The sequence below is a fragment of the Aegilops tauschii genome, chromosome 3 (assembly GCF_002575655.3).
Source record: "Aegilops tauschii subsp. strangulata cultivar AL8/78 chromosome 3, Aet v6.0, whole genome shotgun sequence".
Taxonomy (NCBI): domain Eukaryota; kingdom Viridiplantae; phylum Streptophyta; class Magnoliopsida; order Poales; family Poaceae; genus Aegilops; species Aegilops tauschii.
Window position 1 is genome coordinate 201,607,008 of NC_053037.3, and position 18,796 is coordinate 201,625,803.

Genomic DNA, 18,796 nt, shown 5'->3' on the forward strand with positions numbered 1-18,796 from the left:
CAACTGGGAGTTAATCTTCCTGATGATAGTGTCATTGACAGAGCTATAAAAACTTCGTGATGAACTATAATATGCAAGGGATGGATAAGACAATTCCCGAGCTCTTCGCGATGCTAAAGGCTGCGGAGGTAGAAATCAAGAAGGATCATCAAGTGTTGATGGTTAACAAGACCACTAGTTTCAAGAAAAAGGGCAAAGGGAAGAAGGGGAATTTCATGAAGAACGGCAAGCAAGTTGCTGCTCAAGTGAAGAAGCCCAAGTCTGGACCTAAGCCTAAAACTGAGTGCTTCTACTGCAAAGGGACTGGTCACTGGAAGCAGAACTGCCCCAAGTATTTAGCGGATAAGAAGGATGGCAAAGTGAAAGGTATATTTGATATACATGTTATTGATGTGTACCTTACTAATGCTCGTAGTAGCGCCTGGGTATTTGATACTAGTTCTGTTGCTCATATTTGCAACTCAAAACAGGGGCTACAGATTAAACGAAGATTGGCTAAGGACGAGGTGACGATGCGCGTGGGAAATGGTTCCAAAGTCGATGTGATCGCCGTCGGCACGCTACCTCTACATCTACCTTCGGATTAGTTTTAGACCTGAATAATTGTTATTTGGTGCCAGCGTTAAGCATGAACATTATATCTGGATCTTTTTTTATGTGAGATGGTTATTCATTTAAATCAGAGAATAATGGTTGTTCTATTTATATTAGTAATATCTTTTATGATCATGCACCCTTTATAAGTGGTCTATTTTTGTTGAATCTCGATTGTAGTGATACACATATTCATAATATTGAAGCCAAAAGATGCAAGGTTAATAATGATAGTGCAACTTATTTGTGGCACTGCTGTTTAGGTCATATTGGTGTAAAGCGCATGAAGAAACTCCATGCTGATGGGCTTTTTGAATCACTTGATGCTTGTGAACCATGCCTCATGGGCAAGATGACTAAAACTCCATTCTCCGGAACAATGGAGCGAGCAACTGACTTATTGGAAATAATACATACTGATGTATGCGGTCCGATGAGTGTTGAGGCTCGCGACGGGTATCGTTATTTTTTGACCTTCACAGATGATTTGAGCAGATATGGGTATATCTACTTAATGAAACATAAGTCTGAAACATTTGAAAAGTTCAAGGAATTTCAGAGTGAAGTGGAAAATCATCGTAACAAGAAAATAAAGTTTCTACGATCTGATCGTGGAGGTGAATATTTGAGTTATGAGTTTGGTCTTCATTTGAAACAATGTGGAATAGTTTCGCAGCTTACGCCACTTGGAACACCACAACGTAATGGTGTGTCCGAACGTTGTAACCGTACTTTATTAGATATGGTGCGATCTATGATGTCTCTTACCGATCTACCACTATCGTTTTGGGGTTATGCTTTAGAGACGGTTGCATTCAGGTTAAATAGGGCACCATCTAAATCCGTTGAGACGACACCATATGAGCTGTGGTTTGGCAAGAAACCTAAGCTGTCGTTTCTTAAAGTTTGGGGCTGCGATGCTTATGTGAAAAAGCTTCAACCTAATAAGCTCGAACCCAAATCGGAGAAATGTGTCTTCATAGGATACCCAAAGGAGACTGTTGGGTATACCTTCTATCACAGAACCGAAGGCAAGATATTCGTTGCTAAGAATGTATACTTTCTAGAGAAGGAGTTTCTCTCGAAAGAAGTGAGTGGGAGGAAAGTAGAACTTGATGAGGTAATTGTATCTTCTCCCGAATTGGAAAGTAGTTCATCATAGAAATCAGTTCCAGTGATTCCTACACCAATCAGTGAGGAAGCTAATGATGATCATGAAACTTCAGATCAAGTTACTACCGAACCTCGTAGGTCAACCAGAGTACGGTCCGCACCAGAGTGGTACGGTAATCCTGTTCTGGAGGTCATGTTACTTGACCATGACGAACCTACGAACTATGAGGAAGCGATGATGAGCCCAGATTCCGCGAAATGGCTTGAGGCCATGAAATCTGAGATGGGATCCATGTATGAGAACAAAGTATGGACTTTGGTTGACTTGCCCGATGATCGGCAAGCCATAGATAATAAATGGATCTTCAAGAAGAAGACTGACGCTGACAGTAATGTTACTGTCTACAAAGCTCGACTTGTTGTGAAAGGTTTTCGACAAGTTCAAGGAGTTGACTACGATGAGACCTTCTCACCCGTAGCGATGCTTAAGTCTGTCCGAATCATGTTAGAAATTGCCGCATTTTATGATTATGAAATTTGGCAAATGGATGTCAAAACTGCATTCCTAAATGGATATCTTAAAGAAGAGTTGTATATGATGCAACCAGAAGGTTTTGTCGATCCTAAAGGTGCTAACAAAGCGTGCAAGCTCCAGCGATCCATTTATGGACTGGTGCAAGCCTCTCGGAGTTGGAATATACGCTTTGATAGTGTGATCAAAGCATATGGTTTTATACATACTTTTGGAGAAGCATGTATTTACAAGAAAGTGAGTGGGAGCTCTGTAGCATTTCTAATATTATACGTGGATGACATATTGTTGTTTGGAAATAATACATAATTTCTGGATAGCATAAAAGGATACTTGAATAAGAATTTTTCAATGAAAGACCTCGGTGAAGCTGCTTATATATTGGGCATCAAGATCTATAGAGATAGATCAAGACGCTTAATTGGACTTTCACAAAGCACATACCTTGATAAAGTTTTGAAGAAGGTCAAAATGGATCAGTCAAAGAAAGGGTTCTTGCCTGTGTTACAAGGTGTGAAGTTGAGTCAGACTCAATGCCCGACCACTGCAGAAGATAGAGAGAAAATGAGAGTCATTCCCTATGCCTCATCCATAGGTTCTATCATGTATGCAATGCTGTGTACAAGACCTGATGTGTGCCTTGCTATTAGTTTAGCAGGGAGGTACCAAAGTAATCCAGGAGTGGATCACTGGACAACGGTCAAGAACATCCTGAAATACCTGAAAAGGACCAAGGATATGTTTCTCGTTTATGGAGGTGACAAAGAGCTCGTCGTAAATGGTTACGTCGATGCAAGCTTTGACACTGATCCGGATGAATCTAAGTCACAAACCGGATACGTATTTAAGATGAATGGTGGAGCTGTCAGTTGGTGCAGTTCCAAACAGAGCGTCGTGGCGGGATCTACGTGTGAAGCGGAGTACATAGCTGCTTCGGAAGCAGCAAATTAAGGAGTCTGGATGAAGGAGTTCATATCCGATCTAGGTGTAATACCTAGTGCATCGGGTCCAATGAAAATCTTTTGTGACACTGCTGGAGCAATAGCCTTGGCGAAGGAATCCAGATTTCACAAGAGAACCAAACACATCAAGAGACGCTTCAATTCCATCCGCGATCAAGTCAAGGAGGGAGACATAGAGATTTGCAAAATACATACGGATCTGAATGTTGCAGACCTGTTGACTAAGCCTCTTCCACGAGTAAAACATGATCAACACCAAGACTCCCTGGGTGTTAGAATCATTACTATGTAATCTAGATTATTGACTCTAGTGCAAGTGGGAGATTGAAGGAAATATTCCCTAGAGGCAATAATAAAGTTGTTATTTATATTTCCTTATATCATGATAAATGTTTAATTATTCATGCTAGAATTGTATTAACCGGAAACTTAGTACATGTGTGAATACATAGACAAAACAGTGTCCCTAGTATGCCTCTACTTGACTAGCTCGTTAATCAAAGATGATTAAGTTTCCTGACCATAGACATGTGTTGTCATTTGATGAAAGGGGTCACATCATTAGAGAATGATGTGATGGACAAGACCCATCCGTTAGCTTAGCATTATGACCGTTTAGTTTTTATTGCTATTGCTTTCTTCATGACTTACACATATTCCTCTGACCAGAGATTATGCAACTCCCGAATACCGAAGGAACACCTTGTGTGCTATCAAACGTCACAACGTAACTGGGCGATCATAAATATGCTCTACAGGTGTCTCCTAAGGTATTTATTGAGTTGGCATAGATCGAGATTAGGATTTGTCACTTCGTGTATCGGAGAGGTATCTCTGGGCCTCTCGGTAATGCACATCACTATGAGCCTTGCAAGCAATGTGAGTAATGAGTTAGTTGCGGGATGATGCATTACAGAACGAGTAAAGAGACTTGCCGGTAATGAGATTGAACTAGGTATGATGATACCCACGATCGAATCTCGGGCAAGTAACATACAGATGACAAAGGGAATGACGTATGTTGTTATGCGGTTTGACCGATAAAGATCTTCGTAGAATATGTAGGAGCCAATATGAGCATCCAGGTTCCGCTATTGGTTATTGACCGGAGATGTGTCTCGGTCATGTCTACATAGTTCTCGAACCCGTAGGGTCCGCACACTTAACGTTCGATGACGATTTGTATTATGAGTTATGTGTTTTGGTGACCGAAGTTTGTTCGGAGTCCCGGATGAGATCACGGACATGACGAGGAGTCTCGAAATGGTCGAGAGGTAAAGATTGGTATATTGGAAGGTAGTATTCGGACATCGGAATGGTTCCGAGTGATTCGGGTATTTTTCCGGAGTACCGAGGGGTTACCGGAACCTCCCGGGGAAGTGTTGGGCCAACATGGGCCTAAGGGAGAGAGAGAGGGAAGCCCGTGGGGGGTAGCCGCGCACCCCCTCCTTGGGAGTCCGAATAGGACAAGGAGGAGGGGGCGGCGCCCCCCTTCCCTTTCCCTCTCCCTCTCCTTCCTATTCCCTCCGGTGGAAGAAAGGAAAAGGGGGGGCGAATCCTACTTGGACTAGGAGTCCAAGTAGGACTCCCCCATGGAGCGCCCCTCCTGGCCACCGGCTTCTCCCCCCTCCTTTATATACGTGGCCAGGGGCACCCCAAAGGCACAACAGTTGTTTCTTAGCCGTGTGCGGTGCCCCCCTCCACATTTTACCACCTCGGTCATATTGTCGTAGTGCTTAGGCGAAGCCCTGCGCGAATCACATCACCAACACCGTTGCCACACCGTCGTGCTGACGGAACTCTCCCTCAACCCTCTACTGAATCAAGAGCTCGAGGGACGTCATCGTGCTGAACGTGTGCTGAACACGGAGGTGCCGTACGTTCAGTACTTGGATCGGTTGGATCGTGAAGAAGTTCGACTACATCAACCGCGTTACTAAACACTTCCGCTTTCAGTCTACGAGGGTACGTGGACACACTCTCCCGTCTCGTTGCTATGCATCTCCTAGATAGATCTTGCGTGATCGTAGGAATTTTTTTGAATTACTACGTTCCCCAACACAAAGCATGTTACAAAAGCAGACTATGCATCAGAATGAGAGCAATCAATTATAGTAGCAAAATCTAATGCAAGCATGAGAGAGAATGGAATGGGCGATATCAGAATGATCAAGGGGGGCTTGCTTGCCTGGAAGCTCTGCTGATAAGGTCTGGTCGTCAGGGGTGTAGCGGTGTCAGGAGCAGCGTCAGCCTCGGTGCCTACCGGAGAGAAGAGGGGGAAGAAACAATAAATATAATGCAAACAGATGCATCATGATGCATGACATGACAATAAGCAGTGCTAGGGGTGACCTAACGCGGTACTACACAATACAGATGAAGAGGGAAAACATTTGGGAATGTTTTCCCGGAGTTTGGCATTTTTCGGAGAGATGAATCTAAGGGGGTGGTTCCATGTTCATCATGCTAGAGGCATGTGACAGATGAACGGATTGCGTATTCAGATTCGTTGAATTTTTCTGAGCAACATTCATATATAAATTATTTTCATCCGAGTTACGCATTATTTTATATTAATTTTCAAAGTTTTAAACATTTTCTAGAATTATTTTTAATTCAAAAATGAACTTATTGCGTTATCATGACGTCAGCAGTCAACCCAGCCAGTCCAGGTCAAACCCGACGACTGGGTCCCACCTGTCATACACAATGGGGCTAAAAGTGGATTAATTTTAATTAAACTAACTAATTAAGCTACCGACCCACCTGTTAGTGTCTAATTAGCCTAATTAAATTAAATTAGAGTTAGGTGGGAGGCCCATATGTCATCTGCTAGGACCGGCCAAGTCAATAAGGTTGACCGGGTCAACTTGGTCAAAGGGCCGCCGGGACCCACTATTTAGTGGCCCAGGGTGGGCCCCAACAGGCCACGTCGGCGGTGGAGCCCGAGAGGGCTCCGGCAAGCGTTCCGCGGCAGAGACACGCCGGAGTTGGATGAGGTTTGCGCGTGGGCGGCCATTTGGGACGCGGCTAGCCGTTTTTGAACGGCCACTCCGCCGCGCGTCCTCCCGTGTCCTTGGTTCATGCGGGTGTTGGCCGAAGCAGCGGTGACGGCGACGTGCAGCGGTGGCAGACGCGGGCGGACTCGACGGGATGCGTGTGGGCGGCGCGGTCGGCAGCCGTGCGGTCGAGGGGAGCAGAGCTAGGCCGCGGCGGGGCTCGCGACTGGAGTCGGGGCCAGGCGAGGCCAAGGAGGCGTGGCCGGCATGGAGCCGCTGCAGGGGGTAGGGCGAGGCAGAGAAAGCGCGGCCAGGGCGTGAGGCGCGCGGCCTGGTTCGGTCGGGAACAACGGCGGCACACGGGGGCATCAGCGAGGCGAGGCGCACAGGGGAGGATGCGCGCGACAGGGCAGCTCCGGCGGGCGCGGGTGGCTGTGCGCATGGTGGACGGCTGCAGACCGCAACGAGGCAAGCCGCGGGCGGGGGCGTACGCGGCCGAGGTGGCAGCAGAGCGCTACGGCAGTGGCAGCTGCTAGGAGCAGCAATAGCTCGAGAGCGAGCGGGGTCATAGGGCGCGGTCAGAGCACAACGCGGGTGCAACAGTTGACGATGACATGTATCTAGGGTAGGGTCTTAGGTCTGACCTAGACACCCTACCCAAGGACACTACCCTAGAGTTCAAGGCATACAAGGTTCAACAAAAGATACCGACAGAAATCGTCCTGAAGTGCAATCCACTCGACAAGAGATTCCACTCGGATATCCCAATTCTACTCGACCATGATAACTTCACTCAACCATACAAGAACCCACTCGGAGTACAGAAGGCCTAAAGTCACCCAGGATGGCAACGACCAGACATTCACTCCGTCGTCATGAAGACCATTTATTGCAGGCGTTACCAGTAACGTTTAGGACATAACTCTCATTGAACCCCTGTGTAACTGAGGGCTGCGAGGGGCCAGGCGCACTTTATATAAGCCACCCCTCCCCTCTGGCACAAGGGTTCACACCCTCTGTAACTGTTGCACACACCCAATCGACAAGCCTCCACGGCACCGACACGTAGGGCTATTACCTCCTTCGAGAGAGGCCTGAACTCGTAAATCTGTGCGTACAACCTCGCCGTAGCTAGGAAATGGTGGTGGAGGCGGCATGAGCCACACTTTTTTTTAGGAACGTGGCTGGAGAGATGGGAGAGGCACATTCTAACCTTTCATATCCGTCGTCTCAGATACGAGTTGTATATGTGTGTTATGTCCGATCATGTGGGATGTGTTTGAGTAGGACAAGCCGTCCGTCCGGTTGCAGATGCTCTAACCACCGGGCAAAAGTCACACTCTTGAGCCGATGGTCAACGCTAGGATGGAGCACGGGAAGCGCACACACACCCGCGTCCAGGTACCACAAAAGGGCAAATAAAAACAGAGAAGAGGAAAAAGAAAATAAACCCACCTAGTAAGATCCCCTCGCCACCCTAATCGTCCTAAAATCCTGATCTCTCTCCCCGCGCGCAAGATTGGGTTCGCGAGATGCTGCCGGCATCGGACTAGTTGGACCGAAAGGAGAGTAGCGGCCGCGGCTGCCGTCTCGAGATGGCGTGGCGAACAGGTGGGTGCGCCGGCCGCTGTCTGCTGTCGCTGCTCCTCCTGACAGGTGCGGCTCCTCCCCCCCTGCCGATCCGAGCCCTTTTGAAATGCGGATTAGCATAAAATTTGATATTGCCACTTCATACGGCGTCTATTGGCCAATCGGGAGAATGGCAAAAGAAGAAACAGTAAAATTCCACTGCAAGATGGATTCGTTCATATTTATGCCACTCGTCTCTTCTTGGGGTCTTGTTATACTTATTGCTTATATACGATAGCTCCTATTTGTAAAGGACAACAAAGTTATATGTTCTGGGATCAATCAGTGCCCACACTTTTGGTTTGAAGACTTAGTTGTTGGAATTTGTCATGATAATTTAATCTAAAAACGTAAGGCTTGCTTATGGATTGCTAGGTAGCCGAGTGGTTGGTATGCTTTGTTTTGGTTTGAAAACACACCTATTTCTGGATGTTTGGATACAATAACTACTTGAAACCTTTTTGAGCTTTAACATGGATTTTTTGATCTAACCCTTCAATGTGTACCTTTTTTTTGCAGCTTCCTTACTTGACTGGAGCTTGATTTCTCTTGTTAATATGGTTATCTTCTTTGCTATCCGCTTTGTTGCTCCAAGGAGAGGTATGCCAGCTTTTTTTTCCACGTTAGCTAAGTATTGTCAATATATCTCTTTGGAGCTAAACTACACTTTGTTTGGATCCATATACTGTTTGAAGAACTAATCTGCAGCACCTCAACATAAAAGTTAATAATCCTTTTCTTATAACTGCGAACTCTTGTCAATCAAGTTACTATAGACATGTGCGGTTACAACCTTAATATTCATTTCTTAACTTTACATTAGTGTCTTCCTATGCTATTTAATTTGCTGTGGATAGTTTGTATTGTGGTATCTAGGTGTTTCTATAAAAATGCATTTGCAAAGCGTAAGAACAAATTCATTTATTTCTTATTGACATGAGACTAGTATTTCTTGTACCAAATAAATTCTCTTTCTTATGGCTAGTAATGCGGTGTACCCTGTCCTCGATTTATTCTTTGAAAACTTCAACTTTACACGCCAAAAATCTGTTTTCTCCGATCAATTATAAAACCAGACAACACACTAACTATTAGGCGGCTGACGAGGTACTCCGGCGGCAGGGAAGGAGATGTGGCTGCAGGGAAGAGCTGTAGCGCCGGGGAACGAGATGCCGCTATGGATGAGGAGCTGCAGCACCGACTATTGTCGCCATCGATGTGTGTGTTGAAGGGAACAGGCTAGAGAAAGAGACAGAGGAGAGCAGATGGACGGTTTAGATTAGAGCAGATAGACGGCTTAGACCGGGTTGGCATGCTAGGGTTCCATAATTTGCCGTACCGGATTAGCTATGTTGCGGAAGGAGAGGAGTATGACCCACACTGTATTCCTAGACCCCGAATCCTCCACTGTCGCTCCTCCTCCGGTATGACCTCCCAGCCTTGCTGCTCACCTTTTTCGGGTGACCTCTCACCATTCTGCTCCTCCTCCTCTTGGTTCTATGTCATCCAACCTCTCACAGCCCTGCGAGCAACTCTTTGTATCAGAACACCTAAGCGTGCATAGGCAAGCTAGGTGATAGGCAGTGGCAAAACACAATATGTGGATTATAGCACTGAAAGACAGTGGCCTGTTCGTCAGTTCCATATGCTTCCTCTTCTATCTTGCCATTTTGTTACCTTCCTATCTTCATGGCTGCCATTACCAGAGACTTAGCACTGAGCTCCTTTACCCATGAAGGATATTTTCACCACAGCCCTCCTACGCTACCAGGATAAATTTGCCGCGTTACTACCCCACCCTCAAAGGCAGTGGCAAATGTCTTAGAGGAGCAACTTAGTTGCATTGCATAGCGCATGTGGCAAATATATAGTGCAGTAGACTTGGGGTACAAGGAAGGAAATCTAGACTAATAGGACTACGTAAACAGACCTAGACCCATACTAATACTCCTTAACACCCCCCCCCCCCCCCCTCAAATGCAAAGTATATGCAATAGAACAGTGGTTGCAAAAGTATAACACTAAAAACAAAAATAATGAAACTCCAAAATCCGCGTCTTGATAATGTCGTTTTAGCAAGGAATCTTCAAAAACCCGTTGAGTCAATCCAAAGAGGGATAACGAGAAGATGGCTCATCAGAGGAAGACAACACATCAGGAGTGTTAAGCTTCATGCACTAGCCAACACAACCAAAATTCTGAACTGATGGAAAGGGCCATGCAATTCACATATACACTTCAACACCCCCTCTCACATGTGACGCTGGAAGTCAACACGTGAGTAGACTTAGATATGGCTCAAGAGGCCTATATGTGGACATAGAAGGGGACAACCGTAATTTTTGGATAAACTGCAAATGCCAAGACTTGGAACTCAAGACCTTGGGCTCTGATACCATGTTAAGCTTCATGCACTAGCCAACACAACCAAAAGTCCAAACCGATGGAAAGGGCTAGGCAATCCAGAATCCACATATACACCTCAACAAGGAGAATATACAAGATTAGATGGGTCGTCAAAGGAAGATGCACATCAAGAGAATGAAGCGCAAAAGTTTGTAGCCCAAGAAACCGGCGGCAAAAGAAGCTCGGAGGCATGGAAATGGGTGTAGATCAACGACAATGCAAAAGGAGGTGACGAAAATCTTATAGAAGACAACAAGGACAGTAAGGCCAACAAAAGTTATGCTGACCAGGACCAGAAAAGAAAAGAAGGCTGGCAAATAATGATTTGACGGAAAATAGAAAGCAGATGCAAGACAATGATGCAGGAGCAGTCGTGCCTGTAGGGGAGGCGGCGGAAGAGGCCATGCAGGTGAGATGTTGGCGAGGAGCACCGAAGAACATCAACTAGCGGACGAGCACCCAACACTGATGGAAGGTATATGTGTGAGACAGAGTCGGCGAAACGACCGCCGTCAAGAATCACCGACCACCGAGGGAGAGAAACGATGCCCGTCGACAAGGACATTGTAATTGCTCTTTTTTTAAAGATCGTATTTTGGAATGACTTACACTTGTTCAGAAGAACAGGCAAGGCTAGTGGCCTGTCGACAAGCGTGGAAGAAGCCCACACAGGGAGGTGCTAAGCAGGCCAAGGCATTGCGGGAGTAGGCGACGACTGTGGCGGTAAGGGTGGCCAGTGGAGCTCCGAGACTGGATGGGGAGGCGGCGAAGCGGGTGGATCGCAGTGGCTTGGTGGAGATGGCAGTGGTGCAAGGGGCGGTAGAGTAACACGGTCGATACAGGCAGCCCAATCCAAGAGGGAGCTCATGGTGCAGCCGTTGGTGGTGTCCTTGAGAAGGCATGCATGCTAGACGTGTGCGTCGAGCTTAGGGGTGTGCACGATGCCACTTGGAAGCTGTAGTAGCACTAGATGGGGAGGAGTCGGGCAGATCAGCCCGAGGCTATCGTCGGTGGTTGGGACTAAAGGGAGATACTGTGGCGATGTCACGTGTCTGAGTGGCAGCGAGCTCTCGTTTAGAGATGGTGGAACAGATGACGGCGAGCTGAGAGATCAGAATGGATGTGGCGGCTGCGGCGCGGCCTAGGAGGCGAGCAACCTTCAATCTGGACGAGGCCGCGGGGCGTCCTAGCCGGCCCATATAGATGGATGCTGACCAGGGCGGGCGCGTCACGAGGACATGTTGGCAAGGGAGATCATGCGTGCGAGATGTGCGGGTGATGGAAGAAGTCGCAACGCAGGGCGGGAGAGCAATCGGCGGAGTCGATGACAACCGTCGACGAGCCTTGCATGAACAACAGTGAGGGAGTGCGCTGTCTCTTAGAGCTGCCTACGCGTGATGCAGCAGACCGACTAGTAGGCCTCCGAGACGTGGAGCAGCTGGCTGGGGAATCCTGGTGCCGGGCGGAGCAGCACAAGCGTGCGATGCAGCGAGGAAGTGTTGGAGGTGGTCAGAGATCTCGATGGCGGCGATGTCGCTCGATCTGAGGGGAGCAGGCTTCGACAAAGGCCGGTGAGAGGCGCGTCAATCCAGGAGGTCCGGAGTAGGCAGGAAGATGGCCCAACGTTGGCCCGATCTAGGCGGAGTAGGCCCCATGGAGAAGCTAATGGCTGGTACATGCCGACCTCGATCTCTTGGTTGTGCACGATGGAGTCGGGAAGCTGGATCGCCTCGCGGCTCCTGTGATCTGGACGTGGCTTCGATCTAAAGCAGAGGAGGCTCGATTGATGGATGAAAATGAGCCGGGTGAGGAAATCGGGTTGGCGGTGGATGGGTGGCGCATTCAGGAAATGTTCGATGAGAATGACGATGTACAATGGAAGAAGAGTGATGAGATCGATTGAGAGAGGTGGAGACTGGATTTTTTTACAATCAGAGCGTGCGTTGCGGCATGCTGAAAACCCTAAACCTGGGCTCATGGTACCATGTTAGAGGAGGAACCTAGTTGTATTGCATAGCCTGTGGGTCAAATATATAGCACAGTAGACTTGGGGTACAAGGAAGGAAACCTAGACTAATACGACTACTTAAAAGAGACCTAGACCTATATACTAATACTCCTTTACCAAGATGAACCTGTGGCACTAGCGCCCAAGCTCAGGCTTGGGGCTCCATCGTGAGGCTGCTTCTCAGTGCAAAGCGATGGGTACTCGATTCAGTGCAGGCAAGGTGTTGGCAGCTGCAGGGGTTTGGGACTTTGTCATTACTGATGGTAATTGACTGGTGGTGTTGTGACAGGGAGAGGGAACATGACCCATTGTGGCTCATCTCCATCTACAGGTCGTGGTCTTCATCAACCTTGCCTTCTCTTGGGCCATCATGGAGGCCAATCTGTCTGGGCATCTTCATCAAGCGTCACTAACAATTGTTTGCCTTTGCAACTATAAGAGCTCCATGGTGACTTTTGTTGGGCCTGCTACTACTTGGGCTGTTGCTACTTTGTGCCTCTTTTGTGTGGCTATTGCTGGTGGTCTGCTTGTGTTTTGCTTCTGCGATGGTCTATCACCCGCCCTGCTGTTTTTGTGAAGGCCGAGGAGCTGATGCATGCTTCACGTCTCTTCTATCTAGAATCGTCCCTTCTGTTGCTTCCACTAAGGTCCGTTGCTATACCATGTTCATGTATGGCGCAAGTCCACAACCTTTTTGTCCATCAACCTTTGCTTCTGGTCTTTTTCCCTGATCGTGGGACCTCTTTTGGCATGGTTTGATTGTAGAAGATGTCATGACGCCATTGCCTTCTTTTCTCTGAGTTTGTTGCCATGCCTCTCTCTCTCTCTCTCTCTCTCTCTCCCTCTCTCCTTGACACCTTCTCTAGATTGATGCTATCAAAACTCAGATTTCGGATGTTTACATGACATATGCTTTCCATTGGGGAGGGGGCGGGGTGTATTAAGGTACTATTAGTTCCTAGTCTCCGGTAAATTGACTTGTGGTCAGAATCTCCTTGTGTTTGTACTATATTTTTGCCCCCTTGGGCGACATTGTATAGAGGCTGCGTCAATTAATTTGGATCGGAGGGAGTACTGAATTCAAAGATGATACGTAGTCTGGTTGCAACTTTCACATGAGAAACTGTTTTCTTTGTGTATTATCTATATAATCTACATCTACAGTATTTATTTCTGCACATCTTGGATAACTAATGTTCTATCCTTATCTGGAAGGATTTCACAATTGGAGGCTGTACCTATTATACTGGTGTACAGTTATTTACTCAGCAGTTGCCATTTTGGCTCAAGTTACGTTTCATATAATATGGGGAATTGAGGGAAAGGGATGGATTGTGGCTCATTCTTGGTGGGCGAAGCTGGTTGGTTTTGCAAGGTATTTAAACGACTCCATTTGTTGCATTGACTTTTGTTGTGTTCATGTTCATGTATTGCTCATATCCATGAGTACAACTGTCTATATGCCTCCTATGCAGGCAATATCTGGATTGCACTTAATCATGATAGTTGATGCAGGGACCAGCCTTGGGAATCACCATCTGTTATCTATTTTCTTATCGTACAGCTATCTGCTGCTGTCCTTTCTTTGGTTGAAGTCTTTGGAAGCAGGATCCATCAAGATTCATGTTGGCTCAACTTCTCCTTTGACATTGAGCAAATAGGTCAGCATGTGGTGCACTGTGCATCGAGTCAGACTAACCTAAATAAATGATAGTTATATTCCTAGACTGTGTAATAGGAGATTTCAAACTGTTTTGAATACATTCATTCATACCACTAGAAAATGATGTTACTTCGTTTGCTATTTAAATATGTTTTTCTTGCAATGTTTTAGTCCATATATGCCTGTTTAGAAAGGATGCAGCCGAGCTGTTTATCTTACCATAGGTCTGTACTGAAGAACTGTACAAACTTAAGTTCAGTACATATCATTGTCTACTGCCTAATGGATATATGCATTTTCTGTGTGCAGGTTATCATTTTCGGGTTGCGTGCTGTTTGTTGCTGCCTGCTGTCCAATTAATTGTCAGTATCAGTCACCCTTCTTGGATTTCGTTGCCATTCTTTGTATTTAGCTGCATCGGTCTTGTGGATTGGTCCTTAACGAGCAACTTTCTTGGTCTTTTCCGGTAAGCTCCATCTTTGCCTTTTCTTCTTTGCTGCGAACAATTAGTTTATTATATTGAGATTGCACATTTGTTGATAATTGTTAAATTGTGTTTGCAATGCATTCTGAAGGTGGTGGAGGTTACTTGAGATATATTCGGTCTTTAGCATTCTTCTTCTTTATATTTACCAACTGCGTGTCAAGTTTCCCTATGTTGTGGTAGCATTTGCTGACTTTATTGGTCTATTCAAAGTTTCTTCAAAATCAGAATGGCCTGAGCTGTCCTCCGGTATTTCTCTTCTGGTGTATTACTTCATGGTAAGCAGCTAAGAATCTCAAATATAATATATTGGGCACACACAGTGAGGATATTTTGAATCATATGGTAAAACCATGATATTGGCAGTGATACTAATCATCTTTGTTTTTTATTTGCTCGTTCTTGATGCTTCAAGCTTACTTGCTTAGTATCTTTCGTGTGTAGAATTCCAGAGAATGAAATTGTACCAAATTCTTGGAGAGGCTGTGAAATGCAAACTCATGCCATCGTTGCCACTTCATTCAATTCGTGCTTTATTAAAAAAAATATGTATTTACAACCAATTTGAAAAACATTTCTTCTCGTCGACTTATTTATTCTACATCCAGTAGTCTAAATAGTAAAAGGAATAGATAACTGTGAAGTAAGAGCATCTCCAACAGGCGCACAAAAACTGCTCCGCGCGCTAAAATTTGGGTTTTTTGGGCGTCGGACAGCTCCAGCAGAAGCTGTAAAATAGTGCACGCGCAAAAAAGGATTGGGCACGCGCTAAAAAGCGCTAACAGAAGCTGCAAATTTGGGGCGCCGGATTGCGCGCGCTTCACAATTTGCACTGCGCGTTTTTGGGCATCTGCTAAATCAATGTTGGGTCTAGCGCCCTAAAAGTGCTACAGTGGCGCGCTAAAACTATTTTAGCGCGCGAAACTTTTATGCAGCTGTTGGAGATGCTCTAAGAGGACTAGTGATTTACATACGGGGAGATAGCTTCAAGCAATAACGGGAATGTCATCTTCTTTAAATTATTCTAACACATGTTTAATTTGATTAGAGATGAAGTGCTGTTGCTTGTCAACATGCATTTGTAAGATGGTTGAAACAAGTTTATGAATACTGTACCAGCAAATATAAGTGGTAACTTCACAGGCTACGAGTAAGGTAGAGCTTAGCCAATGTAGGATCAACCACAACAGTGTAGCAACTAAACTAGTTGGATTATGTAGTGCCTAGTGTTACCCATAATGTGGTATGTGTTCCATCCAGTACAAGTGGTGGTGTTTGTTTGTTTGGATGGACATAATGGATATACACCATCTAAGGTCCTATTTGGATCAAAGGGAAGAAAAAAATAGGATTGGGACAAAATGGAGGAATAGGAAAGGAAACAAGGTGTAAAACATAGGGATAGAAATACACCATTTGAACACCGCTGGTGGTGTTTGGAATGCAGGAAAAATAGCCCAGAAAATCTACACAAGTAGGTCTCACCGGATATTTTTCTATGTCACATTGTTTGAGTTCAGGTCTAGACATGCCCAGCATGCATGCATGCTACCTATTTTGAACTCTATGTGGGTCCCAAAGTGCATGGTTGATCTTGTCAGGAAATATGCAACTTGTATTACTAGGAGGCTAAAGCCACCATATATATAATGTACATGAGGGTGCCAAAAGGCAAGAATACAAAAGGCCAAAAGCCATCATCAATATAACTCTAACACCCCCCCTCAAACTCATGGTGGCTCGACAACACTGAGTTTGGAGAGGTGAAATCTATGTTGTGCTCTAGTCTGTGCCTTCGTGAAGAAGTCCGCTAGCTGTAACTCGGAAGGCACATACTGAAGAGCAACAACATGATCCTGCACAGCAGCGCGCACATAATAAGCATCAACACCAATATGCTTGGTAAGTTCATGCTTCACAGGGTCCCGCGCAATACTGATAGCACCTGTACTGTCGGACAAGAGGGTGGTAGGTGTAGTAACAGAAACACCAAAATCCTCCAGTAGACATCGTAACCAAGCCACCTCTGCCGTCAGAAGAGCCATAGCTCTCAACTCGGCCTCTGCACTCGAACGAGAAACTGCAGTCTGTTTCTTCGTCTTCCAGGCAATGAGAGAACCACCAAGAAAAACACAGTAAGCAGAAAGTGAACGGCGATCCGAAGGATCACTGGCCCACGTAGCATCTGAATAGGCCTGGAGCTGTAAAGAGCTGGAACGAGGAAAAAAGAGACGATGAGAGATCGTGCCACGAAGATATCGTAGAACACGAAGAAGGTGACTATAGTGAACTGAAGTGGGAGCGGAAACAAACTGGCTCAGAATATGGACAGGATAGGAGATATCCGGACGAGTGACAGCAAGATAGACAAGACTCCCAACAAGATGATGATAACGCGTCGGATCAGACAATAGCTCACCATCAGAAGCACGAAGGTTAACATTGAGCTCCATAGGAGTCTCAGCAGTGCGCTCGTCACTAAGAGCCGCACGAGCAAGAAGATCCTGGATATACTTTTCTTGGGAAATAGAAAAGCCATCAGAGGAGGAAACCTCAATCCCAAGAAAGTAACGAAGGGGACCAAGATCAGACATAAGAAACTGCTCACTGAGACGGGCCTTGACAAAGGCAATGTACTCAGAATCATCACCAGTGATGATCATGTCATCAACATATAGAAGAAGAAGAGTGCGACCACGAGCAGAAAGGTGGACAAACAACGCTGGATCATGAGCACTGGGCGAAAAACCAGCTGAAGTGACCACAGAGGCAAAACGCTCAAACCAAGCGCGGGGCGCTTGCTTAAGGCCATATAGAGAGCGACGAAGACGGCAAACCATGCCATCAGGAACTGAATACCCAGGTGGTGGCTGCATATAAACTTCCTCACGCAACTCACCATTAAGAAAGGCATTCTTAACATCAAGCTGAGACACAGACTAGTGGCGAACAGAGGCCACGGTGAGAAGTGTGCGGACAGTGGTCATATGGGCCATAGGAGCAAAAGTCTCATCATAATCACGACCATGCTCCTGCTGAAAGCCACGAGCCACAAGACGAGCTTTATAACGCTCAAGAGAACCATCAGAGCGAGTCTTAATCTTATAGACCCACTTACAAGTGATGGGACGAACACGGGGGGAAGAGAAACCAGGTCCCATGTGCCGTTGCGTTCAAGGGCAGCAATCTCCTCTGCCATCGCGAACTGCCATTCAGGATGAACAATAGCATCTCGATAAGAAGTCGGCTCAAGAACGGCCGAAAGACCATAACGAGAAGGAGAATATCGGTCAGGGGGCGGACAAGGCCGAGAACGAAGACCATAAGTCTGATGAGAGGAGGGAGACGACACACCAGAAGTAGAGGGCACATCGGTAGACTCATTCACAACACGTGAACGGCGAGTATAATGGAAAGGAAAGGACGGAAGAGGTGGAATCACTGGAGGTGGAGACGGGGAATGTATCGGTGATGAAGGTGGAGAAGGGGAAGCTATCGGCTATGAAGGTGGAGAAGGGGAAGCTATCGGTGATGAAGGTGGAGAATCATGCGACGAGTGAGTAGAAGAAACCGTAGGAGAGGACGGCGTCGGATCTGCAACATCAGGATGAGGAGTAGGAATACTGGGCACAGAGGGAGGTGTATCTGGAAAAGTAAGAAAAGAGATGTCCTCCATAGAAAAAGACGAGGAGGATGGACGCGGGTAGAAGGGACGAGATTCATCAAAGGTCACATCCCGGGAAATACGCATCCGGCGACCGACAGGATCCCAACACCGATAGCCCTTATGCTCATCACTATATCCAAGAAAGAGACACTCAACAGACTGAGCGGTCAGTTTGGTGCGTTCACGAGGGGCAAGCAAAACATAGCAGACACAACCGAACAAACGGAGTGCCGAATAATCAGGAGAACGACCAGAAAGACGCTCGAGAGGAATACCACTTTGTAGAGCAGCAGATGGCTGAATGTTGATGAGATAGGTGGAAGTAGTAACAGCCTCAGCCCAGAAGTGAGGAGGAAGAGAGGCGGCGATCATCATCGCACGCGCCGTCTCAAGAAGGTGACGATGCTTGCGCTCAGCCACGCCATTTTGAGCATGAGCACCAGGACAAGAGAACTGAGCAAGAGTACCCTGCTCAGCAAGAAATCCTCGCAGCGCATGGGAGATATACTCACCAACTGAATCTGCACGAAAAACACGAATAGGAGTGGAAAACTGGGTATGAACCATGGCAGCAAATTTTTTGTATATAGATAAGACCTCACTACGAGAAGACATGAAATAGATCCAAGTGTACCGAGAAAAGTCATCTATAAAGATAATATAGTAGCGATGACCCCCTTTCGAAGCGAAGGGAGCCGGACCCCAAACATCAGAGTGAACGAGATCAAAAGGACGCTCG

At 46.4% G+C, this 18,796-nt stretch overlaps 1 protein-coding gene across 2 annotated transcripts in view; it reads left to right on the plus strand.

Annotated features, from left to right (window-relative positions):
* The first annotated feature begins 7,475 nt into the window (after window positions 1–7,475).
* The window catches only part of LOC109776750 (piezo-type mechanosensitive ion channel homolog), a 54,640-nt gene continuing 43,319 nt past the window's right edge, over window positions 7,476–18,796 (plus strand). Inside the window, exons 1-6 of one of the 2 annotated variants that reach the window (XM_020335414.4) lie at window positions 7,476–7,856; window positions 8,349–8,429; window positions 13,459–13,618; window positions 13,759–13,904; window positions 14,216–14,372; window positions 14,482–14,668. In XM_020335414.4, coding sequence (XP_020191003.1) covers window positions 7,796–7,856; window positions 8,349–8,429; window positions 13,459–13,618; window positions 13,759–13,904; window positions 14,216–14,372; window positions 14,482–14,668 — 792 coding nt within the window. In that variant the 5' untranslated portion in view covers window positions 7,476–7,795. Of the gene's footprint in view, window positions 7,857–8,348; window positions 8,430–13,458; window positions 13,619–13,758; window positions 13,905–14,215; window positions 14,373–14,481; window positions 14,669–18,796 lie in introns of those variants that run through there. The other variant, XM_040403830.3, reaches the window with a different exon arrangement.